At 38.0% G+C, this 26528-nt stretch overlaps 1 protein-coding gene across 7 annotated transcripts in view; it reads left to right on the top strand.

The window, feature by feature from the left end:
- Nucleotides 1-406: 406 nt before the first annotated feature.
- Nucleotides 407-26528, top strand: part of QKI (QKI, KH domain containing RNA binding) — a 150052-nt gene continuing 123930 nt past the window's right edge. For 6 of the 7 annotated variants that reach the window (XM_036379930.1, XM_036379931.1, XM_036379932.1 and 3 more), the window contains exon 1: nt 407-822. In XM_036379930.1, the coding sequence (XP_036235823.1) occupies nt 681-822 (142 nt within the window). In that variant the 5' untranslated portion in view covers nt 407-680. Of the gene's footprint in view, nt 823-2222; nt 3226-26528 lie in introns of those variants that run through there. The other variant, XM_036379936.2, reaches the window with a different exon arrangement.

Genomic DNA, 26528 nt, shown 5'->3' on the forward strand with positions numbered 1-26528 from the left:
AGTAGAAGCAGCAGCAGCAGCAGCAGCGGCGGCGGGAGGGCGGGCGGGCGGGAGGCGGAGAGGAGGAGGAGGACACACGCCAGGCGCAGCGCGGCGGCAACAACAGCAGCAGCGGCGGCAACAGCGGGGAGACACCGGCGGCGGCTCCTCGGAAGCGGCAGCCGCGCCAGCAGCGCCCGCCCGCCCCGCGCGTCCCCTCCCTCACTCCCTCCCCCGCCGCGGAGACAGGGGGCAGCGCCGGGAGGAGAACCGGGCTCAGCGTGTGTGTGCGCGCGGGAGGAGGAGGAGGAGAAGGAGGGGGGGACACACCGAGGACTGCGCCGGCCGAGGGCGCACGGAGCAGGGAAGCGGCGGCGGCGGCACCGAGAGGCGGCGGCGGGTCCTTGTGCCCGGAGAGGAGGGCGCAGCCCGCACGGGGGTTTCTACCGAGTTTCCTCTTTTTTTTTTTTCTTTTTTTTTTCTTTTTTCTTGGTCCCTGGGACTCAGCGGCGGGTCTGCGTTTGTCTCCGGATTTGAATCCTCCTCCTTCTCCTCCTTCCTCGGGGAAGCTCCCCTCCCCGCCCCCTCCCCTCCCCCACCGCCTCCCTGCCCGCCCGGATCCAGCCGGGCGCCCCGTGCCGCGGTCGCGTTGCTCGGCAGAGCTGCTGCGGGCGCTCGCCGTCTCTGCGCGGGCTTGGAATATGGTTGGGGAAATGGAAACCAAGGAGAAGCCGAAGCCGAGCCCCGATTACCTGATGCAGCTGATGAACGACAAGAAGCTGATGAGCAGCCTCCCCAACTTCTGCGGGATCTTCAACCACCTCGAGAGGCTGCTGGACGAAGGTAAAAGCGCTCGCCCGGCCGCCCCCTCCCCCGCCCCGCCGCCCTGCCCTGCCTCCCCCGGCCCGGGGATCCCGCTCGGTCCCCCGCCCCGGCCCGGCCGGGCGGCGGGGGCGGCCCGGGGCCTGTTCCGCTCTCCCCGCTGCTCCCCGCACGCTCCCGGCCCCGGCTGGGGAGCCGAAAACAAAGGGGAAGTGCGGGCTCTCCCCGCCCTGGCCGCCGCCGCCGCGCGGTGCCGGGGGACTCGGGGAGCAAGTGGGAGGGGAGAGGCAGCCCCGGCCACGCGGGTCCCCGATCCCCCCGGTGGGTTTTCCCCCTTATTTTTCCTTTTTTTTTCTTATTACCCTTTTCCGCACTATCTCCTTAAACCGGGGGAAGGGTAACTACAGCACGGAGGGGAGGGAGCGAGGAGAGGAGCTCAGGAATGCGCTCTGGGGGAAGGCAGGGAGGAGGGGAAAGGCTGGCTGGCGGCTGGCGCTCCCCTCCCTCCATCCCTCCCTCCCGCGGCGGCGGGGGACGCTGGGGTCCTGCCGGCGCCCTCGGAGCGCTCCGCCGCCCGGCCCCAGGGCCCCCGCCGGGGGGGCGGGGGGTGTTTGGTTTCGAGATTTGGCTGTTCTGGAAGCTGCTTGGACTTGAATGACTAAGGCGGAGGGGGGCTGAGCTCTTTCTTCTTTTCCAGATCTACCCCACCCCGAACTGGCCGCAAACTAATTATGATTTTCCTATATCGCAAGGGAAGCGAGCAAATTCTTGTCTCAGCTATCCTTACCTTTTAAAGAAACTGAACTTGAAAGACTCCTACGTGTAACTTTAGTGAAGGGAGAGAAACAAAAAGGATTACGAAATTGCCTGGTCTGCTCCTGCCAAACGTCCATCCCAGCCTCGCACCCTCTCCTGGCACGGGGCGAGGCCCCCCCCATGCCCCCAATTTTTTCCCTAATAACTTTGTTTAGGGTTAAGATTTCACAAATAAACAATCACGGTTTAGAAGTTAACAAGGAAAGTACGAGCTGGGAACTTCCTGTGTCCCATACTTTTTCCCACTACAGTAACAGACCCACTGTGTATCAAAAATTAGGTGAAACGCTTGTTCTTAGTATGTGAAATTCGCCTTGTACTCGGGTTCACAGGTTTGTTTTTCTTGTCGAAGGCATTTTTTTTCTATGTCTTTAAACCTAGGCTTTCTGGAGACTTAGACCTGTTTGTTTAATCGTATTTGATAGCTTTGTAGAATACGATATGACCATAAATAACTTATACAGTTTCAACTTGTTGGGTTTCTTAGTATGAAGTACTGATTTTCGAGATTTTGAGTTAGGGTTCTTGTTTGCGGATGTATTCCTCTTTGCTAAAAGAAGTTTGGGAAGTTGTTGACCTCGGAAGATGAAAGAACTGGTTATATTTGGTAGAACAGCTCCCCGCCCTCTGCCAAGACTGTAAAATTGAGATAGCGACTGTAGTACGACACAAAAATAGCATGTCGAGAAAATGCTCTCTTCTGAAATAAGTGATAGAGGAATTTAAAGAAACCCAAACAAATGGTGAAGAATACGGATTGTGGGAAGCATTATAATGGGAGTCTATTTTTATTTGCAAGATACTTGGAGGAGTTTGAATTTATATTGGAGCAAATGTGGACGTGAAGAGCAAAACTGTTTTAGAACTTACGTTCTTGGTCACCACAGTGAGCAGCCTCTTCGGAATAGTTAGATTTACAGTAAACATCAAGAAGAAACTTGACCGAGAAGACTCCTTTATAGCACAAATGAGCCTTCCAGAAGTTTGATAACGGATTTTTAAATTCTTGAATCTCTTCGAGTTTATGTATTTGGCCAGAGGAGGCCTGAAGCTGTTTTTTTATTTTCAGAGAACAAAAGGAAGAAAAACATTTCCCGACGCAAAAAGGACATTGAAAAAGGAATTCCCAAAATACTTACGTCTTGTCATATATTTTGAAATACTGAAAACTCTGGAAGTCTGTTTGCAAAGTATTGGAGTTCCAAAACGAGGGCTCTCGTGACTCTTGCTGACAAAAGTTTAAGGACTGTGTTGGAACTATTCTTCACTCTCTTCTTCAAAAGAAAAGCAAATAAAATATAATCGGTGTTCCTAAATGGTCTCTGGAAGAAGCCTGCTATCCCTTTAAGCTTTTCTGCTTTTCCTGTTTACGTTGGCAAATGGGTGGAAGTATTGTGGAGGCAGAAAACTTTTTGGAATGTTGAAAAAAAAGTTTCATGCAAATCTAGTGAATTGCTTCAAGACTTCAGAATTTGAACACTAAGGGGCGCCAGTTATTTTTTTTTCTGAGGCGTGAGTCCGCGAGCACCACTATTGACTCGGGCAGTTAAATGATCAAGTCTGGTAGAAGACGCCAGAGAATGACAAAATACTGGTGGATTTGTGCAGGTATCTGTGTTTGCATGGACCTCCACGTATTGTGTGCTTACAGGCGGTAGTACATCGGTGGAATAGGCAGTAGCAGTGAACAGTTGAGGAGTTGGAACAACTGTTTCCCTGTAAAACACCTATCCTGGTTACTAGTGGGGGCTGTGTTAAATATCTTGAACGGTATGCTCCGCTGACATCCTCCAGCAGAAGGGTTCAGTAATAGCGAACTACAGGTTTGCTGGAAAAGTCTGCAGGATTTAATGTGCTCACTGAAAAGTGTATTATTTCAAGGTTTTGTCAGTTGTTTCCTGGCACCCTTGAGAATACCAAGTATTTGGGGCAAGTGCGTGTATATATAGGTATATATAATCTAAAAATAAAGCTACAGGGTTCACATTCCCTCTTTGCCCCCTCCACCCTGTCATTTGATTTGCTTCCTCTAGTTTGTTGTTGTGTGTTTAGGTAGGTGTTTATTTTTGGTTTTCTTTTAGTTATAATACAACCATTTTCCTGAAGGTTTTGTTTATGCTTGAGAAGAATAATATTATGATCAGCCATTGTCTTTTATTTTGTGTGCTGATCAAAATGAAGAAATAAAGTCACAACCCTAAGAATTCAAACAAATAAAAGGTGGGATTGCCTTCCCTACTGGAATGCTAGGGTAGGTTTTTTTATTATTACTTATTTATTGTTACATGCCAGTATTTAAAAACAGAACTCAAATGGGCTTCTGCTGTGGTTACTTCTTGTAGGTGTAGGCAGCAAGATATAGAGAGAGACCTGTGGGTTTAGGTGAGCAGTACGTCTAATCTGTTTCAGTTACAGAATGTACATCTGCTTTTTTGGGGTCCATTTCTATGCTGTGTGTATTATCCAAAGCATGTTTTCCGTTCTGAACTCTATCCTACTTTTTGATCTCAGAAATTTTTAGTGCTTAATTTGATAGATAATCTCTGTCTTGCAGCATTTTGTTTTTGAAGATTAGCTTAAATGTAAGAAGTGTATTGAGGAAACCTTTTTTTTTTAAGAACTACTCTCATAAAATGTGGAAGTTACAGTTCTGTTTAGGTTACAGTTATTTTTCCATATGTGTGCTTTTAACTTGTTATGTGTAAATAAGTCTTCTGTGGATTAACAAGGATGTTTAAAGAGCACATCATAATAACTAGGAAGCTGAATTGTTTTTATCAGACTGGTGCAAACCTGTGGGAAGAGAGGGCTTTTCCTGAATGTGGAATAGGCTGTATTTCCTGTAATTGTTTGCACCATCAAATGTGACCTGATTTTTTTTTTATTTTTTTTTTTTTTTTTTTTTTTTTGCTTAAGCTTTTGAGACACTAACTTTTATGATGTTAACCTGGATTTTTTTTTCTGACAACTTACATATTTTAATGCTCCCCTTTGTGGACAGTGAAGAGAGCTGTACCTGTTTTCTTGCACTGTTTTTAAAAACTGAATTGGACATTTCAAACTCCTCAGTAGCATGTTGACAGATTGAAGTTAATGAGGTACTTCAGTTGTATTCTTTCATCAGACTATGAATAAGTGTGCCTGAACTATTAAGTGGAATCTGAGGAGTCTAATTTGTAAATTTACATTTTGTTTTCTTGAACCTGTAAGTGCACACTCTTGCACCTGATCGGAATGTACACAGATGAGACCTGTGGTCTGAACCGTTTTCAAAAAGAGATTGAAGAGGACCTTATCAAGAATTAATTTTTCCTGGGTATTCTATCCCTGAAAAACTTACGTCTTTCCTTCAAAACTGTGTTGAAGGTGACTTAAAAGCCTGTCTACCTTTAAATGTAAATTTAACCATGCATCTGGCTGTTGGAGATAAATCTAATTTTGTATCAAATAGGCTGCCTCTTTCTGTCTACCAAGTTTAACAAAGCTAGTGTAAAAACATCCAAGTAGGCAATATGAGGATAAATTTTTGGTGAATGTTGCTCTCTCTGTTTAGTTTTCTCACTGTGAAAAGTGCACGTGAACTTGGGGAGCTTAGTGCCCAAGAGTGCAGTTTTTGTGTCAGTCTGGTTGTGTTAAGCAAAATGTCTGTGCGAAGCAGAGCTGAAGAACTGTGTTCTGGTGTTGTAAATGAGTTCTCCCTGGAAAGTTATCTAGTTACTTTTGTACATGACCTTATTGTTTGTGATTATGTAAATGTAGCCTGTGCTTAGCTAGGGTTTTGCTGACTTGTCAGATTTGATGGAGGGGCACTGGCCATATTAGCATGTCAGTTTTTTCACTTGTATCAGATCTTGCCTATAATTCATTAAAAATGTGCTTCTTAATGCACATTTTGGGATAAAGGCCTTACAGAAGGTGTTTGCCCAGAAGGTCTCAGACTAATTTTTAAACTTGGTGTATTAATGTTAAAATTGGCAAAGCAGCGTGCCACAAGAGCATGGAATATTGTTTGTGTGCTGGTTATCGTTAGTACTCTATTGAATTTGGTTCTTTAATTATCTCTTAAAACTTAATGGTCTGCGGTATTTTTCTGATTTAGGAATGTTGTAATGCTTCTAGAACTTGTAGTCAGAAACCTTGTAAGAGCTATTTTGAGGTGTGGGTGTTTGGTTATTTTTTGGCGGGAGGGACGGAGTGGCTTTAATACCTTGGCACAGTCTCTTATAATGCCAAACCAAAAGCTCCATTGTACTTAAGAAACAGTGTGGCATTTTTTTTGGCTTCTGGAAAAATATTTAAAATGGTGACAGTTCAGTTCTTTTTAAATTACGTTATTTTTGGAGCTGTATCTGCAGCATTTATAGGATTGCAGTCACCTGGCAAGTAACTAAGAAAAAGGGTATTTTTTAACTGATACAAGTTTTAAGTTCGTAAAACAGTTATTTTAAGCTCATATTTTGCAAGTGGTTTGTTCCCTGTTGCTTACCAATAATTAACTGTTAAAATATCTGTCTTCAGATTTTTTATTTTTTTTTTTTTAAGTAAGAGTCATCACATTAGACTTAGTTCTGGTCAGGAGTGGCTGACTTGTTGAACTGGGAGAGGCCTGTTTGAATTTAATGTTTTTGTTTAGTGAAACTTGTTCATTAGGATTGCAATTGAGTTGCATTTTCCTCCTCTGAAACTGAATGCAGTCATTTCTAAAATAACTGGTGTCGTATAAAAATCCCTTGCTGTGCTTAGAAACAACTGACCAAGTGCGGATTAGATTAGGGAGTGGCATGCGGTGCTTTTGCGATGCACAAGGGGAAGAACTGGAGATGTGTTAGTTAATATTATAGTAAAATGGGAAAAAAAAACCCTAAAACAACCACCACCAACTGAGAAAAACTCTATAGATTTTAAGAATGTCCTGATTATGAAAACGAAGTTTACATGCATCAACAGATAGAAAGAAGTTTGCTGATGTTCGATGAGTGCTCTGGGTGTGAAGGGAAGGCTAGACATGAAATGGATGGTCACTTTTGTAGGTTAGTGATGTTTTTGACCAGGTTGTCTGTTTCAGTCATTCTTAGATTAAAACTTTTTTCCTCTGAGTACACTGTAGAATGCCAGGTCAGCAATGGGATGCTTACAATGATTTGAATTGTGTAGACTTTGTTTGAAGAGCAAGTACATTTGAATTGTCTTTAATTACTGTCTGTAACCATAAAGTGTTCTCCCTTTTTGAGAATGCACCCTGATGCAGGTATCCTATTAATTAGATGTATTATTAGATGCTGGTGTATTTCTGTGGCTGACAGGATAGACCTGTGTTAACGTTAATTACCAGACTGTCCTGACAGCTCAGGCTGATTGAAGTACAGCAGGAGTCTGCCATGGAAACTGATGGTTTGTATTTGACTGCTTATATGGAATGTTGGGAGGTGGGAGAGGGGGGAGATGGGGGAAATGCCTTGCCAGGAAAGCTGTTAACTAATGAAATGCCCTCATTCACTGACCCTTGTCTTTATTGAAACATAACTCACAACTTCTCATTCTGGCCGTGTGAATTTTTCTGTATTGATTTTAGTCAGAATGCAGAGTCTGAAAATCTTCTGTGGATTTTAACATTTCATTGAAATTTAATAACCCAGTGCTAAGAAAACTGGTAGGAACAGTAAAACTGCTGGTGTTTTTAATCTCACTATGCAGTTGGTTAGGTCAGTAGAAGTACCACACAAGTTACATCTGTGGCTTGCTTGCAGGAGGATCTGTGTCTGTGAGGGACATGGAAAAATCCTGAAATAGGTAATAGGTGTAATGTGTATAGTCTGAATTATATACCTTTGCTTTGCTAAGAAAAAGAGTGGGGTTGCTGAAAGGTAGGCAACATTACATTTTTACTTTTGACTTCAGAAAATATCCTGTATAACCCTGTACAATGCAATTAAAGTAACGTCCAGGTTTTTGTTTCTTTTGGTTGTTTTTCTTGGAAAGGTTTAATAGAAGTGGAGTTAGCTTTTTAATAGCAGAGCTTAAATTTTCTGAGATGATTTATGCATGAATGAACAAAACAGCTGTGACAACACCAAAGAGAAATAATATCTGGCTTCGTTAGCAGAACTGCCCTTCCACTTTGTTATTCTTGCTTCCATTAGAAAGTGTCTTTTGCAGACTAGCTGCATATCTGAGAACAGCAAGACAATGCAAGTTAGAGTGCAGTTGTGGTACTTAAACCTCTGTTGTCTGAGTTCGGCACTAGAAGTTGCAGCTTTTTTTGATCTTTGCAGTTACTTTAGCAGTGTTAGTGGTTGGAATGAGGGTTTTTTATTTATTGTATTCTCATGGTTTGAAATAGTAGAAATTGAAAATACATTTTCAGTTACTTTTCATGTGAGAATTGATTTATTTTTTTTTACTTGGTGACAAATAGTAAATTTTGCTTTTCAGTTCAGTGCAAAAAATCGTTCTCTTGAAGGGAAATGGATGGCAGTAGGTAGCTATTGATGTTTTAATATTTTTGGTGTGCATAGTTGAGTAGCACCCTGGAAGTAAATTTTTTAAATTGCTTTTAAAAATATTTTTAACTGATTTGCTGCTGCACTTGAATACTTTTACTTTACTCCTTTCTGTAGTTGGAGGGATTTTCTGTGTTTCCAGCACAGGCCGTATTAGAGCAAGGTTTTGATACTGTGTACTGTAATTGCAGTGCTCCAGGAAGTGCCCATGCGGGAAAGTCCTCAGGATACCCTTTTTTAGAAGGGATAATCCATGAAACAATTTGTGTGATAACTCACTGAAATCTGAGGGTGTTTGCAGTTGGAACAGTTAACACTTCAGTGATGTATAACCTTACAAATGTTGATGTTTCTTTAAGACTTGATTTCAAAAGTAAAAGCATCCCGGCATGACAAACAATTAAAATCTTGTTACTTTGCTGGGAAGTTACTTCTAGGTAATCGAGGGAGTAATGCATCAGAGTGGCTGCTGATGTCAGAGCAGAGGCAGGGGAAGATAATGCAGTATTTTATACTCTTATCTGGTAGATCACTTTCTGACTTTAAAGGTCAGCTGATATTCTGTACCAGTCAGGGGTTTTTTGAGTTTGTTTTTGTGTGGTGCTGGCTTTCTTTTCAGATGGATCAGAGCTGTGATCTCGCTCCCTGTGTGATCTCAGAGCAGCTGTGCTGGCACGGTGGCTGAGGTGGCTCGATACTGAAGATGTAGAGCAGCGCCTTGGGGAGAGAAATGCATTTGCTTAAACATTTACTTAAAAGTCTGAAGCTCCTAATTGATGTCAACTGATTGTGCATCTAGTCCATTCAGAATTTTAAGGATGTGCTTATTTGCAGACTAGCTGACACTAGATGGAAGTCAGACTTTGCTGAATTCTTTAAACCCTTTAGCTGTTGAAATAATGAACCTTTGTGGGTTTTTTCCTAATTCCGATTAAAGAACTGATTTAGAAATCTCTGTAGCCATGAGTTGATCAAAATGTCCTTTCCTAGGTACAGTATATTTTTTTCATCAATATGTAGGAGATTGCAGGTGCCTGAAATTTAAAAAAATACGCGACAGATCTGCTAGCACAAGTATTAATACAACCCTAATGTTCTGGTTCATAAGCTTAAATGGCAGCTAAACTAAAATATTCAGCTCATGTTGCATAATGCTTCCATTTATTTATCAGACGTTGAAGCAGTAGCAAATCAGTTAATATTCTTCTCAATGCAGCTTAATCTAATAACCTGCAAATAATTATATTAAAAGTTGATGCACAATTTTCAAATTTTAGATGCAGAGCAGGCCAAATCCCCTTCTCTTTGCTGTGAATATCTTAGGTTTCTCTGCAGGAACAGGGAGGAGGAGGAGAACACAAGAAAAAAATTCTCTGACCTGCTGCTGTTTGCTTTAGAGCAGTGTTGCTGATCATACTGCTTTTAGTTAGTTTCAGTTTGTCTAATTTTGAAGGAGCACCCCTTCAGCATAAAGCAACATGGACAATTTCAGAAAATTGTTGCAGTCGACAACCCCCGCCCAAACTTACAAAATAACTTTGCCTAAATACTACATGCACAATCTGTTGTCAGGCGTGTTCCCGTAACAGTTGGTTTGTGTGTTAAAGTTGAAGGTTAAAATGCTGTAATAGGCCCAGCTGTCTTGTTTAAAGTGTGATGTTTTTGCTGTGAAGATTGGCTGTGCAGTGAGAACGTGGTGTGTGTTAGACGTTGGTAGAGACAAGTTGTTGATAGTTCTTTAATTGCTTAAGTATCTTATCATCTATAAAGATAAGTGTAGTCAGAGAGGCTCATATGCAGTCAGTTTACGAGGGAATTACAGCTGCTTTAAATCACTTGAGGCTTTTATGGAAATCTGATACTGCCTCTGAATCAACCTGAAGCAAAACTTGTTATGCACGTTCTTTTGGTCCCACTTTTCATGTAGTTATGTTAACTTTGGGCTCAAATAGACTTGAGCAAAGTCTGAGCACAGATGATGTGGTAGGGGATCAGAAATGAATTCTAATGGAGATTCTATCAGGAAGATTGATTATATGTGTATTAAAACATCTTCAGAGGAAGAATGATACTTTAATATCTCAGGTATAAAATCAGTGACTGTAATTGTGTTTAGAAGGGAATAATATTTGGCTGTTCTAATAACATGTTTACAGAAATTAGAGTCATATTTTGAAATTTTTTGCAGTGGTTTTGTGTTCATTCTGTGGATAAATTTTATTTTTCTGACAAGACTAGCATAATCCTTTATTTAAAAAGAAAAAAAACATAACCTCAAGATCAGATCCACCTCAGAAGGGAGAAAAAGTGTAAGACTTGCTTTCTTGAGTAAAGCTTATTAAAGTTACAAAGGTCCAAAATTTTTTTAAGACCTGTGGCATTTAAGATGTATACTGACCTTTTGAGGGGGAGGAGGGGGAAAACTTCTCTATATCATCTTAATTATAGGGTTAATTGAGGTTAAATTCTGTATGGATCAAAGTATTCCCGACTTCCAATAATTGAGGTGTAGCTTCCAGGGAAGAAAAGGGCTGTGTGGAAGCTTTGTCTCTGGGTGATGGGGTACATAAACTTAGTGCCTATTGATTTAGTAACTGTATGTTATTCATAACTATTCATGAGGAATCCTGTTGGTTCCAAATGGGAGGTTTAATGCACACTGGGGGCACTTGGTAGTGCTGAGTTTTAATACTGTTAAGTGTCTTCAGCAAGGTATTCTTGCGTCAGCCTGGGATTAACATAGGATGAATAACAGAGCCATTCATCAGCCAGGCAGCTCTGAAGAGTGTCAGCAAGAAAGCTGACGGTGATGGATTGGAGAGAGATGGATGCTGCAGTAGATGGCTGCCCCAGCCAGCGCTGGGGGGGTGGGGGATGGCAGGTGCATTTAGGTGTACGCTGAGTAATTAAGTGAGGAGGCACCGCACGCTTGCGCTCGGCTGAACAGACAAGGAACACGTCCCTTCTCCAGTCCAAAAGGGTTACTAAATGCAACAGCTTAAAATGACAGGTGGACAACTGGTTATTCATTCATTGAAAAAAATTTGCGTCAGTCTTTAGTATCGATAAATGTGAGCGATGTTTTGAAGACAGACTTGTGGACTTCTCTTGATCTTTGCAGTCTCAGCAACCTTCTTTGGCTTCAAATATTTGGATAAATTAACTTTGAGGCAGGATTTAGTTTATTCTGAACTTAATTTTCCTTTAAGTTCTGTGTTAACCTTTCTTAGATCTCACAGTTTTCAGTTGCTTTGTTGCTTCAATTACTGATTACTTTCACTTTAAGTTTTAAATTTTTTTTCCCCTCCAGGATAAAGAAAATAGTTGGGAATTTGAGGGGGGATTTTCTTCTATCAGCCTAATAGCATAACTAAGTGGTTTTTGTCACATGCACAGGTCTTTCTAATCCCATTTAGTATGGTTTGTACTGGAATTGTTCTTGGCTGCTTTTTGCTATATCAAACTGTTGAACACTTAATACATGGAGAACAGTTCAAAGTAATAATCACATCTTTTACTTTGTTGGGGCTCTTCACATGGATTTTTTCCTGCCTGCTGACTGACTTTAGGTTACTAAACCTTTATGTACCGGCTTTCTGAGCCCTGAGCACAATTCAGTACTGAAATCTGTATCAAACATTTCAGTATGTTGTATAGCAGTCCTAACTAGTATAATGAATTGGTATATTATAGCATAAATTACTGCACAGATTAAACTACATTTCTAGTACGTTTTTCTGGATTGAGCATCTGGGCTGCTGAAAGTTTTCAGCAGCTGTTAATAACTAAAATATGTTCATAAATAATCTGAAGTATATTGCGATGTCTTCTTCCAACTTTCATTGTATGCTCTTAGTCTTAAATTTCAGATAAAATACAGGATACTAATAAAGCACTAACATTTAAGGAGCTTTTTCCTTAGTCTAGTCATGGGTGAGTAGTTTCTCATAGGATGTAATATAGTTGAAATACAACTTAAGCTGCTGTAAACTTTTATCTTTTCCCACACCTTCCCCTGCCATGGAAAGTTGGGGCTTTTTATTCCCTCCATGGAAAGTGAAGGAATAAATATTGCTAGAAATGAAATCTGGATAATTTCCAGGCTGTTGACCTAATTAATGAAACTTAATGCCACAAATGTGGGTGCAATAGTATGCACCTATTAATATTGGTATAATGAAAAAGTTAATAGAAGGGACAGAGTAGGTTTTAAAAACACATTACTGTATAAGTAACTGCAAAAATTTTATCATATGCTGATTTTGAAACTGCTAAGTTAAATAGATCATTATGTGAAAGGAACAGAAAAATCATATTTCCTTGAGCTCAGAGGTGTCTTCTTGCTCAGAAAATGTTACTAATTTAAAAAAATAACACCACGATTTACTGAGCCTTCAAATGTTATGAGATTATACACTACACCTATATCTCCATCTCTCTATACACAGAGAGATGGAGATATTTATATTGAAGTTAATCTTTGTACAATCTAATCAGGATTTCCTTTGCACATAGTGCCTTTTTCCAACGCAATATATGCTATTTTTTCTCATGCTTGTCACATCGAGCCATTCTAGCCATTCCTTGCCCATACCTTTTCTGACATAGCAAAGAATTACAAAGCAATCATATTTTGTTTTGCAGCACCATCAGCAAAACTGTGCAGTCACTGGCACAAAAAGTAACATCAAAGAGATTTTTTTCCTAAACTAAAGGGGTTGTTTTTGAAAAATGCATGAAAACAAAATAGTCTTTGACATGAGACCTTTGAGAGCACTTTCTTTCTGAAGTAGACAGCATCTTTTTTGTTAGCAAAGTTAATGGAGCTAAGTGAAAAGCAATATGAGTTACCAGAATGGTGTTTTTCAATCTACTGTTTGCAGACTCGCTGCATATGAAGAGTTGCTGCAGATAACAAAGAAAAAGGAAATCTGTTATTGGGAGATTTTAAATTGGCCGCACAGAGCCTTCAGTTTTTTGGGAACCTTTTGTTTTAATGTGAGTGAAAAAAGTTGAAGACCACTGATTTAGGGGCATTTGTATTGTAGTAATTGTCCTTGGCCATGGGCTGAAGTAAAAATTTGAAACAAGAAACGTTACTGAGATCACAAAATAAAAATGTGTTCACCATTATGTGAATTTAAGCTTCTTTCACCTATCTGCTTTTATTCATTTTTTAGGACTTCCTGATGTTATATATTTACTGAGCTAGTGAGTATGATGATGTTTTCCCCAGTTGAGATGCAGGGAATCTAATTATATTAATCTGTAGAGTCCAGTTTGCAACACTGGAGCTCCAAAATGTTAAGATGTTAATTACCGAAAGTACATGTAAGAGATGTAACCTACTAAATTCAAATTGGTATGCTGTTATTATAGAATAATTTCTGCAGTAAACTGTCTTTAGGGCATCTGAACCTTTCAATTTAAATTCCATTAAAATAGCCACACTGTTGTCATGCATGAACAAGGATTTTAAAGCCAGTTTCAGATGCTCAAGTACCTTTAGCTTTAGGTAAATATTTCATGAAATGTTTCAGGTTGTTATCCCTACCCCCCTCAACTTTTTCCCCACAATGGACAGCTTTATGAGGTGATAGAACTTGATGTTCAGTCTTAATGATAAATGGGCTTGGGAAAAAAAGAACTTATAACATGTTTAATACATAGTAGTCAAGGTACAGATCCTGCAGATGTCATAAGTCTGTTCTTTAAATCAATCCCTGAAGAATATAAACTCTTAATTTGTAAGATCTTTTCTGGTAGATTTAAAAGATAGATGGAAATGGTGTAAATGAAATCTATGCTGTGTTAGAAACCTGTAAAATTCTGCTAAAAATTATGTGAATTAAACTTAGTGTTCAGTTTAAATATTGGATATTTAGTTTCTATGGTGGGTTGCACTTTTTTCAACTTGTTTTTTGACTTTTTTCTACTTTGTTCCTAAAAGTGCTGTTCTTTAGTGAGTTTGTTTGTCAGCTGAAGAGAAAATTGGTGATTCTGTAGCTACTCCATAGAAAACTTACATTATCTTCAACATTCAAATTATGCAAGTAGCAGATACCTTGGCTACCAGACTGTTAAAATAAATATTAGTTTTGTTTTAATATTCTCTGTCTATTTCTACCATGTGTGTATACAGATATGAGTACACTCTATCTCCTGTGCTCTCTCCCTTCCCCCCTCCCTTTTGTGGCAGAGGCAGTTGTTAATACCTGTCCTGTATAGTAGTAGTAAGTGCTTAGCGAGTTATAAATGTTTTCTCTATTGGCAAGATTTAATATTATTAGAATTACTTATTTTTTCTAATGGAATTAAAAGTTACACACCAGGTTGCTGAAGTGTAAAGCCAGAGGGGTGGAGGGGAGAATCTACTGTACTTCAAAGAACTAAAATGTTCTCTTTGTGAATGAAGAACATGTACGTTAGAAACTCCAGCTTTCTAAGTCTTCCCCTTTAAGTGCTTTTTTTTTGTAAATAAAACTATCTGGTTTAAATAAGTAATGTAAAGAGATTTTTATTTTCAACAGGAAGCCAAATTCATATTTGCATTTCTGAAAACGCAACATTGAAATTTACTTATAGAACGTGGTGAATGTTGCACGTAGATCTTTTTTTTTGTGCTGGTTGTTGCCTGTTGTCTGATATCTATTAGTGTCTTGCAGAGGCACCTTCCTTTATAATAAAACATATTTTAGTTAATTCTACAGATTATGACAAAACAGTTATCCTCCTTTCATAGTAGTTTCAGTTAGAAAAGCTCCAGTTTCAATTTTTGCTGTAGTGGCAAGAGGTAAACACTGATGCTGCATTATCTTATCTAGTTGATAATTTCATTTAACAGTCCCGGAACTTGTTGTGCCAACTGTTGAACGCACTGGGCTGTGAAATAATCGGAACTTCAGCTTGCAAATACCAAGCTATTGTTTTCAGTAAAGTTGAGTTGAAATCTGTTTTCTATGCTGCATTGCAGTGGAAACCAATTAGTTACAGTGTGACAAGATACTGTTTTTTTATTGCCAGGAGAGAGTTTCTGGTATTCTGAAATGTGAACAAATGTTTGCCAGTTTTTTGTTGCAATTTAAGTTAATTTTGTAGACAAATAGGACTAAAGAGTCTTTGGTTGTTTAATTTTGAATTTTAGAGTTCATAGTCACCAAATGGCTTCTCAGGTGATTTCTCTAATTTACAGTGATGCTAATGCCGTGCAATATGTAATTTTTATTAGTCCCTGAAGTCTAGATGGCACTTTCATTTCATATCATTTCATGGGACCCATCTGGTACAGTGCAAAACATCTTAGTTGTGCCAGGTTTAGTAATTTTTTGTATGTGCCCATAATTTACTTAAGTTTTAAATTTAAGTAAACTATGGGCACATAAGTAAACTACAGCTAGGTATCAGAGATTATGGTTTAACATATTTTTCTTGCATTTTCCAAAGGCATGTAAGAGTTGACCGGGACAACGTTCTTTTGGATGTTTTCTTCACTTAATGTGGCCACATATAGTGAAATGACTTAAGAAGACAGATTGACTATTGAGATGCATCAGCTTTGTATGAGATAATGTTTGCTTACCTGATTACAAAATATTTTTGAAAACTGGTACACATGATGAAAAATGCACCTTTTCAAGTATACCATTAGTTAAGATAGCAGAGTAAAACTTAAATAAGCTAATGTGTGAAATTGTCATGCTGTGCATATCGACTGGATATGTCTAATACAATTTGATTACCTTTTAGTGTGACCAATACAGCTGTTTCACATGCTAAAATGACATTTTTGTGCTTCTTTTTTTGTTGAATACAAAAGGATAATATTTTAAATTGCTTTTTGCATATTATCTTTCATTGTTTTACTGTAATTTAAAGTCTTTTATTCAATGAAGCCCAAACCAATATGGATTTAACTCCCATGCTTCATAAAGATTTGGCATGTGGCTTTCACTTAGCTCTTACTCCTATTGCATATATTAGGTGCAGTATTGGTAGCTATCACTTTGCTGCTCTGGTCTTCCAAGTAGTATATATATTGTCTTTTTTAAGGTACAGATTTTGTATTGCATCCTGCTTAGCTCAGGAAGCATTTATAAAATGGAAGCAAAGTGAAGATTGGGCGTTTCCTTTTAGTTATCAGAGGAGGATCTTAAAACATGTAGCATAGCAGGCATTAAGTATTTTTTTTTCTGAGTATTCTTCAGGCTTGTCCAAAAAGTTTTAAGAAAAAATACATCATATGGATGTGGGAAAAAGCAGTGGAAAATTCTGAAAAAAAGTTTGTGGGAAGGAAAGGGACATTTATGAAATAAAAAGAAAATATATGTAAAAAAAATTCATATAGAGTGCTTGATCAAAAGTGTATGTCCTCATACTGACTACACCTTCACATACTCCCCTTCCACACTAAAATAGTGGAAGGGGAGTATGTGAAGGTGTAGTCAGTATGAGGACAGATTTTATTCTTGGAAATGTTTTGATTAATCCAGATAGGCAGGTTTAATGTCAACACTTGGTTTTAAACTGCTGACTTTTAGACGCACGTAACAAGGGAGGTGTAATGTTGGCTTTTAGTGAAAAAGTTGCACTAAAGGTACCACGTGTGAAGAAGTTCCTCTGAGGTATACCTGCTGTTAGGGCTTTTCCAGGTGAGCGATAGGTCCTTGCATTACATTGGAGGCGCTAATGTCTGAATGGATGTGATGGCTGCCTTGGAATGATGCTGCTGTTAGCTGTGAAAAATGTCTTCCTTACGATTCTTGTGCAGCAGGCCGTGGAGTGCAGCACATTTTTATAATAAAGGTGATGAATTTAATCGCAAACTGGCAGCCAAATGGAAATTGCAGACCTTGATACTGGGAGAAAATTGCCTATAAAGCAACTCCTGAGAGAGCAGGCTTTAAATTTATCCACCCATTTCGACATTGAGGAGAACACAGGAATTGCAGGGTATTTTGCTTGGGCTGTTTAGTTCAGATGGATGACACTTTAGTCTTCCTTTATTTAAGAACTAGTTACTGTGTTGCTTTTTTTTTTTTTTTTAACAAAAAGAAAATTTGACCTTTCTGCTTAAACTTTACACAGCAAGTATTTTGGAAAAATCTGTTCCTTTGTTTGTTTGATGCTCGCTCCTGTTAGAAAGTAGGACCTAATATGTGCAATTAATTGAAACTTAGCAACTGCCTCACAGATTTCCCCTTATGCCAGATTTAACCCTAATGTGATAGGAGATTTAAAAACCACACAGCCTTATATTTGAAGACTATTTGCATTGAAGCAGTTCCATAAATAATTTAACTGGTCTTGAAGTCCCACTGGAAGTCTGTAGCTGTATGTTAACATAATTTCTGATAGCAGCACAGCATTTTTCAAACTTGTTGGTACTGATACATTTCAGCAAATCTTAACCCATTATATTTAGTAGTGCCAAATGCTGATGATCTTCCTCTATAATAACTAGGAGCTGAATGTATAAATATGATTCCAATGCATGCAAAGCACTATATTAAAAAGAGAAGACAAAATGTTATTTAAGAAGCTTGGTAAAAGATGGCATGGTTATCATCTGTTCATAGAAAGAATTGCAGGTAATTAATTCAGAAATAGGTACACGAATTGGACACTGAACTGAATGTCCTCACCACAACACTTTGGGACTGCCCTTTTGAGTGCTTTGAGAGGTGATCATTCAGGTGGGAGTAAGAAAGAGTAGCACTGGATTTTGACACAGACTTCAAGATGAAGAGAATAGGAATGCTTAAGTCATCAAGTGTGGCATCTGTTAAGATTATTCCTTAAAATGTTTAATTGATCCAGTTCCTCCTCTTAAGTGACATCAGCAGTAAGGTCTGTATTAGAATGGTTTTCTTGGCTATATGATCCCTAAGGTAAAATAAGGCATAATTTCTTGGCCAACATGAAGAATTTTATAGCAAGTATATGAAATAGGAACTGCTCATTTCTTGTCCATGATTTAATTTTGTTATGCCCTTTAGAAAATCAAACCTGCTACCAGTTTCTGATAGATTTTTATTATTTATTTTCTAAATTATTACTTATTTTTTTTTTTGTTTTTTTGTAAAGTAAAGCTTCCTGAGAGGTCATACTCTTATTAACAAAGACATAAGGGTTATTAAGTCACTGTTTGATGAAAACAGTTGAGCCTGATTTTGGCAGTTGTTGGAAGTCTATTCCACTCTGTATCTGTAGTTCATGAGTATCTCATCCATATTCTTTTGCTGAAAGTGTAGATTGTAGCAAAAGAAAATAAATGCTTAGCAAGTTCTTGACTGTCTGTTACCATATTGGATTATTTTTATTTTTCTATAGAAAATACAGAATAAAGCTCCTATAGAATATATTTTCAATATAAATTTCTGTGTTTTCTGATCATGGAAAGCTGTGGCGTAACTTGCTTGAGAAATGTGCAGTAGCATTTATAATCTTGTTATGTTCATGTTCTAAGACTGTAGTAGATTCAAATGAACACATTAACGAGTTCAGATACAGGCATCCAGAATTAGCTGGTATAACTTTTACCCCTGTTCTTTTGCTTTTTATTGCCTTTTGTTTGGAAGCATTCAGAGGCACTTCTTGAACTAGGAAAGACTAAGTACAGGTGTAGAATAGAGATTAAACTGAAATGTGTTTACTTAATATAGAAAAAAGATAATGTCTTACTTGTTTACTGCAACATAGCTTTAGGACCTGTTGTTGCATTAATTACTGAAATCACCTTGGAGAAAAGTTACGGAGGATAGTTTTGAAGTAATTCAGCAGCTTGATGATGCAAAAAGTAGATTCTTGTTGGAGAAGGTGTCCCTGTTTCTTTTTGCTAATTCTGGTGTTCAGTGAATTCTTCAGTGATCTGTTTCAGCTCAGTAACCTGGAAGAAGTCTAATCAAGCAAACCAGAAAATGACTAAGAATAGTCTTTTGCTCGATTAGTGAGTTGAATTGGCCTAGTAAGACAGAGCTGGTGTGAGAGGTGTTAAGAAACTTCATTTTTTAGCAACAGCGTGTTGTTATGATTAGTAACTCTTCTTACCCTCCAAAGGAAGGAGAATTTGTATAGCAAACCTGACTTTTGGATTAATAGTCCAAATATCTAATTTCTTCTGGACTTCTGTGCATAGTTTGGGAAATGTAGTCTCCATCTTACAGAGTAGTGAACTTTCTTGTATTATCGTTTTTTAATCTATTTTTTACAACTTTCTCAAGATACACAGTTCTTTTCTGAGATGAGTGGTATGTTGCCTTCTTAACTATGCAATTTTTTTTTCCTTCTATAAAAGGAACAGGAATAATTTCATACAGCTCGCTGTTACTTTTCTTTGCATCTTCCATTTGGTTATCATTAACCTTTCTTTTCCACTGTTCTTTCTTCCTGTTGGTTAAATGTCTGTGTAGACTTAGGCTTCTGTATTGCCATTCACCTTTGCTAAGTTTCAGATTTAAAATCAAACCAACATAAAACCTGAAAACCAAAATAATTCAATATCTTCCTAAAAATGAGTTGTAATGTATGTTATAACTAATGGTAAGGTGTAACAAAACTACCAGTCGTAGCATTTTACTTTCAGTGCAGTGTATGGTTAATGCTCAGTTATCTTCAAACTGATGTAGATTGATTTTCAAGTTAATTTTTTCCTACTGTTTTTTTTGTTTAGTTTAGTTTTATGCATGTATCGACACAGAGAAAACACCCGTTCTAACTTTTTTTCACTATTTCTCTGTGTGTGTGTGGTGCACTTATGCACCTCTTGGCCTATTTCCAGAAACAGTGATTACACTGCTGTTTGCCCTCTGTAGCTGTGTTTGCAGTTTGGCACTATTGTCTGTGGTATATCAAAATGGGTTTCCTTTTGCAGCCTTCGTTTGATCCACTGTGGTTTTCACCTTGAGTTTTAACAAGGGAAATTGGCTTCAGTAGCTTTCTTTATGCCATTCATCTGCTCTTGTCTTCTTTATCTTTTCACTAAACTGGTTTTCTTAGGTCTGTGCTTGTAACCAGATATATTATGCTGTCTACTTCCACCTCATTTTTCTACTTCCCCTTACTGATACCTACATTTTAAGCTTTCAGAGAGCTTTTTCTTCAAGTGAAGCAAGATACTCTCTACAGGGAACAGTACAAAAAGTCTTGATATTATCATAAAATGCAATAAAGAATGTCTTTTGGCTTTCTTATTTATTGAAACTTGTGTGTTCTGTACTGCTCACTTAGTAATGATAACCATTGTTTTATTTTAAGTGTACTGTGTTTCTTATTTTCAGTTCTGTTTCTTTAGTGGTCCTAATACTAATTGTTTTTTAAATGTCTTTATTATCCCTCTCAGAATGACGTGTGCTTTATTCTAAGTTGTTAGTGTTGAACCTTAGCTCTCTTTCCACCATTAGGTGTAAGAGAGCACATTTTTTTTCCCCACTCAGTTTCCTTTTATGTAGCATGGGATTTAATCTGCTGCATTTTTTATTCCAGTCATCCTGTAGAGTCGCAATCTGTACTAACATTTCATAGTTTTCATAAGTTTTGTTTACTGCAGCATTACTCTTCATAGTTTAGTTTCTGTTTTGCTTTGTTGACTGAATTTGTAAAGCTGTTTACAGTTTCTCTCTAGTAAATAACATTTGTCATTCACAAAGAATTTTAGGTAGGGCATCTAATCATTCCCAAGTTAAGGAATTGATCTGTGCATTTGATTGTGCTAAAATCAGTTCAACTGATTGGTAATGTCTTTTGAGAAAACTTCATGAACATCTTGAAGTCCAGTTTTGTTCTTGTTGTTCTTGCTATTTCATTGCGATGTTTTTAAAAACAAAACAAAAACCATCTTCTCCCATGCAACTTTTTATCTTTCATGTTCTTAACCAGACATAGAATAGTGTTAGAAACAGATTATTTACTAAAGAAAAGATTGTTTGCTTAGAGCTGTTTGTTTGTTAAGGTCAGGGTGTGATTCTGTAAAATGCGAATTCTGTAAAATTGTTGTCTTTTGATTACTTTTTTTTCAAGAACGGAAAAGGAATAGAAGGAGGTAGGAAACTGAATTTACTTCCTGGTTTTACTAACTACTGGAACTTCTCTGAGAGATCAAAAGTCAATTCACTGACTTTTGGCAGAAACAACATAAATTTTAGTAGGTTTCTCCAGTGCAACCTGTCTGATTCACAATTTTGAAATAATTTGGTGAGGTTGTGGTAAATAAGAGAGGTGGGTTGCTTAAGTACACGGATCTCTTAATTTCATTGCAGAATGTTCTTCTATATTGATATCAATTAAAAAAATTTTGTTTAGGATCTCCTCCCAGTATAGGAAGTTGTGAGGATGTGTCGAGGTGCTTCATCATGCAGTCAGCAATATCTTCATGTTTCACTTAAATTTCGGTACTGACCTACAGGAGAGGTGTTGCAGGTGGCAGATTATTACCAAAAACGTTGTGGTTGTTTATTTATTTATTTTTTTAATTTGCTCCTTGAGGAGGAGTTGGGGGATCATGGGAGACACCTAAATGGAGTGCAAAGCTCTCAGTGTTCAGTCTCCTTTTGAAGTGCACAGCTGCAATTTGCAGTTCAGTGTTAAAGTATTTTTTTGTCAAAGTTTTTAGAGGAATCATGAGAGTTGATTCCAAGGCTGCTGCTCCTTCTTAAAGCGAAGAAAATATACCAGCTAAGATGTTTTCATTTGGTATTGGATACAGTAATGAGGGAAACTAATAGAATATTACTCATGTAAACTTTCCCTGTCAAGCTGAAATGTATCCACCATGCATCCAGGCTGTTTGGAATAGTAATTATAACTAGTGTTACTGGTTGTATTTCTAGTTCTTCACTACATTGTATGGAGCTTTATAGACTTTACCCAGAGTGCTTTTTGATACTTCAGAACACTTTATGGTGTGATAGTGTGATTCCATGCTTTGTAGGAAAATCACATTCTGAAATGAGTTCTGACCCCAAAAACCTCTGGTTTTCTGTGGTTTTTTTTTTTTTTTTTTTTGCATGTGTGAGTTTCATTTTGTTTTGTTGTTTTGTTTTTGGGTTTTTTTGGGGTTTTTTTTGGTTTTTTTTTTTTGTTTGTTTGTTTTTCCACTGTGCAATGTAATTGAAAGCATCAAGCTCCTTACCAGATGTTCTGCAGGTCTAGTGGCAGGAGGGGATTGCCTATTTGCCATTTGCTTTCTTCGTTATCCTTCAAAGATGATTAAAAAAAAAAAGAATTTTCCCCCTGCATCCAGTACGTGAGAACAGGTGAAAAAGAAGAGTTAAAGAGGCAGAAAGTAAGAGAAAATGGAAGCCTTAAAGGCTGTTTCAGATTTTAGCTGCTTTTTTACTCAAAGCTTATAAAAACAAGTCTGGAATGTTAATTGGAGGAAAAAAATGAAACTTTTCTACTCCTGCTCAATACAGTATGTGCTAAAATTTTATTTCCCTTCTGGTAATGTAGCCTCAGCTATATACCATTAACTATCGTGCATGGCTGGGATTTAATGAGTGATGGCTCATCTGCTTGGGTGGAATATAGTTCTGGCAATTAATGTTGGAAGCAGTAGTTTAAGCTTGTGTGTAGTTGAGGCCTCATGTCAGTTCCGTTTTGATGCCCTGTATTTAATGCTAAAATATATCAGCATAGTGGGGGCATGGGGGTAGGTAGCAGCGGTGGAGAGAGAGGGGGAAGGGTAGGGGAGGGATGTTTCTGTGGGATGCTTGGTGTTTTTTGTATTTTACTAGGAGGTGGTTCTTAAGAAGTGTAAGATAAACCATGAAACAAAATTAAAATAGTGACTTGATCTTTTCACTGCTCTATCTGGTACCAAACATTATGACAATGAAAAGAAATACGCTGTTAACATGGTACCAGTAATCCTTGTATTTCTAGTGAATAAATTGAAATCCTTTTTCAGTCATTCAGAGTTTGTGTGTGTTTCTGAAGAAATGGATGAATCATGTAATGTAAAGCTGCAGATAGGATCTCTGGAATGTGGTGTACTATCATTTATATTTTAAATAGCTCTGATACAACTTTTGATTAAGTTTGCATTATACATTCCACTTAAGGGCCTCTTCTGCTGTTTTAACTTCGCAGAAGTACCTGAAATTTTTCATACCAAGCGTGTAGTTTAGGATTCAATTAAAGCAGTGAAAAACTTTTGAAGAATGAACATGGCAAAAAAGTCCTAGTATTTTAAAACAAAATGCATTTAAAAATTTCTCTGTCAGAGACAGATGAAGTAAGTACTTCTATCGTTTTGTCTGGAAGTCTACCTATATTTAAATGAGATTGATCACGTTTGGATTTGAGCACTTAGATTTGAGTACAAAAAGGTTATCCTGCTGTACCTCCATGCACTCTCTCTTACTGAGGTATCTTACAGGACAGGGATGCTTTACTCCAGCCTGAGAAAGCCATGTAATTGCAGTTGTGAGTTTCTGTGATTTGGGGAACGGACTTGGGAGAATGGGCTGAGTTTCCTGTGTTGTAAGTAAAAACATGGCTTTCTTCTGCAATCTCAACTTTTATGAAGCTATTGTTTTTTAGACAGGAAGATGCTGTTTTAGAGCACAATAGTCTGGAGGTGTAGCCATCCTTTGTGGTTTGTGGACTCTTTGAAAGAAAGCAGTGAGAGTGAGGTTGGGTGAAAACTAGAACTAACTGAAGAAATGAAGAATTGTATCTTCCATAAATGGGAAATGGGGCTTGAGTGTGGACAACAGACAGTTTGGGAGTAGGAGAAGGTTGGGGATGAGGAAAACAGAATGTATGTGTCTGCTAGAGGAAACTTTTTTCCAGAGCCTGTAGTAAACCCAAAGTTTTGGAGTCTTGCCATGTCTTTGCTGTCAGTAAATATCTGTAAAACCCAGAGGCAAATTGTCTCATTCCTCCTATGCTGTGGGACAGTATCTTCTGCTGCTGTCAGTTAATACCTTATTTCATGTGGCAGAGGTCTTTGGATGGAAAAATGCCAGCCTAGCTGACTGGTTGAATTTAGCAAGTTACCAGATAGGAGTACAGTTGTTTTGTGGCAGTAAAAATGATCCATAAGATGCACACAGATGAGAACTTTCAGGCGTGCTTGTTTTGGAAGAATGATGTTTCTGGTACTGGGGGAGTCTCAGGCAGCAGTTCTCTGAAGCATTACTAGGTTTTTTTTGTTTGGTCAGGTCTTGAATATCACAGGGGAAAGATCACATCTTTCATTGCTTTATAGTGTTTCACAAGATTTGTTCATAAAGGTCTACTTCCCAGCAGAGTGCGATTCAGACTTCTTAGAAAATGCCTCTTGGTGTTGAACAAGCAAATGTTAACTTAGGCAGTAAGTTATAGACCAAGACAGTGCATATTTATTTAACTGGTAAGAAGCATGGGGCTTATTGTTGAGGGTGATATTTTGTTGATGTGGTGTCACAAGGCAGGGCCTGAATATGCAGTAATAACAATAATTGTTACTGATTAGTAATAGTGATTGAGGATTAGAAATCTGAAAAATTATTTCAGTTAATAATGGCATTTTTTGCTGTTTTGGAACCAAGAGTATATGATAATATTGTCATAGTTCCCAAGATAGTTACATTGTGCAACTCTAAAAATATTAGTTGTAGTTTGTCAAGGATAGTCACCTCTTCACATTCCTGAAGGGTGTGCAATTGTTATTTTTGAGGAACGGCTGTGGTTTTGTTTTATTAGGTTTTAGTGGATTGCTGTTGTGAGAGTGTACATAACCATTGCACTTGGAATCTCCTGTCAAATGGCCTGAGTTACCCATGTACAAGGACATCTCCAGGGTAGCTCAGACTTGTACTGACCCAAATACTCTGAGGACCATTTTGACTCTGGCTGCCTCTGTCAAGGCAAATCTGCCTAATGGAGAACTGATGTTACATGCAAATCAAATACTGTGTGTAAAATGAAAAAGGAGGATGATTAGAAGGCTCAACCTAGTCTGTTTTATTCTAATTACTTCTGGAGTAGTACTACTAACCAAATACTAACTTCTGTTTACGTAGTAGGCAGGCTGGCTATATTCTTATTATTGTGAGTGAAAGCTCTGTTATGATTGAAGGGGGTGAACTAGTTCTGTGTTGGTTGAAATGAGAATCCACCTAATAGAGCAGGTAGCACTGTAGTTCTCGAAACAGATAACTGAAAAACAGGTATCTGTCATGTAAATGAGCAAAAAGAATGTGACTCTGCTTAGACCTCTGAGAGTCAATGGGATTTTGTTGTAGGATAAAAGTACTCTTAATGGAGGTTTTTTTCTTGACAGAGACGAAACTTTAGGATGATCTAAGCAGGTTTTCACATACTCAAATCAATTTAAGTTGAACATTCAATTCACTATATGGAATAAAAAAATAAATAAAAATAGAACAAGGCAAATAACAGTTAATACCTTTCACTGCAGTAAAAGAAATATAAGTAGCAATGTTCTTATTTCTGACTTTGTCAGAGGGTGATGATGGTAGCTGTAGTCAATTCTGTAAGGTTTTGCTGGCTCTGCATGTTGAGAAAGAGTTAGTTGCCTTGCTGATTTCCTGCTGGTTGGTAATGTGTTGAGTCAGATGGCTGAACTAATGTGTGGTACAAAAGGATGGATAACAATTAGATTAGTATACTAATATGTCACTTCATTTTAACTTGTGTTCAAGTCTGAAAAAAGTACTCAGCTTTAGGAAAAATTGCAGTTGCCAGCAGCCTACTTTTTTAACCTTGAATTTAGGTCTCAGTCATGTGAGATTTAGTTTGATTGTTGCCAGGTTTCACTTCCCTGGAGAACCATGTTTACATAGGTATATTTATCTTTTAGAAGATTATTGATGTGTATGTATTTGAGTGAACTCAAGCACACTGGTTTTTTTTTCCTCTACATTGATGAAAAATGATCAGCTTTTCAAAGCTGACTGGTTATCTTAATCACTTCAACGTGATATTGAAGTTGTTTAACAGTTGTAACAGAGGAACTCAGTGACAATATTTAAGTAGTTTTTTTCTTTATGTATTACCTAGCATAAATACAAGCATTTTTAAATTCCTTTCAACGGCTTGGTTAAAGTAATTAATGACATGACTAAAATGTTTTTAGTAGTTACATTTCTTATATATAAATTTTTGTTACTGGTTGTGTTTATGTAATAAATTACAATTTGCAGTAAGGTAAAACCTTGTAAAACCTGTTCCTCTTAGCATATGTATTGTTCTTAGTAGATTTTTTTAATCATGTTTTGACAGCCTTCTTTTAATCAGTTCTACTATTGTCACTTTGTTTTAGTTTATACCTTGAAGAGCTTTTCTAGGAGTACCTATTTCATAGAGTTATAGAATGGTCTTGGTTGGAGGGACCTTAAAGATCATCTAGTTCCTAATTCCTTGCCATGTTATAACCAAATTTCTTTAGTTAAATTTTATGCAGAGTAC

Source organism: Molothrus ater, chromosome 3 (genome assembly GCF_012460135.2).
Source record: "Molothrus ater isolate BHLD 08-10-18 breed brown headed cowbird chromosome 3, BPBGC_Mater_1.1, whole genome shotgun sequence".
NCBI classification, from domain to species: domain Eukaryota; kingdom Metazoa; phylum Chordata; class Aves; order Passeriformes; family Icteridae; genus Molothrus; species Molothrus ater.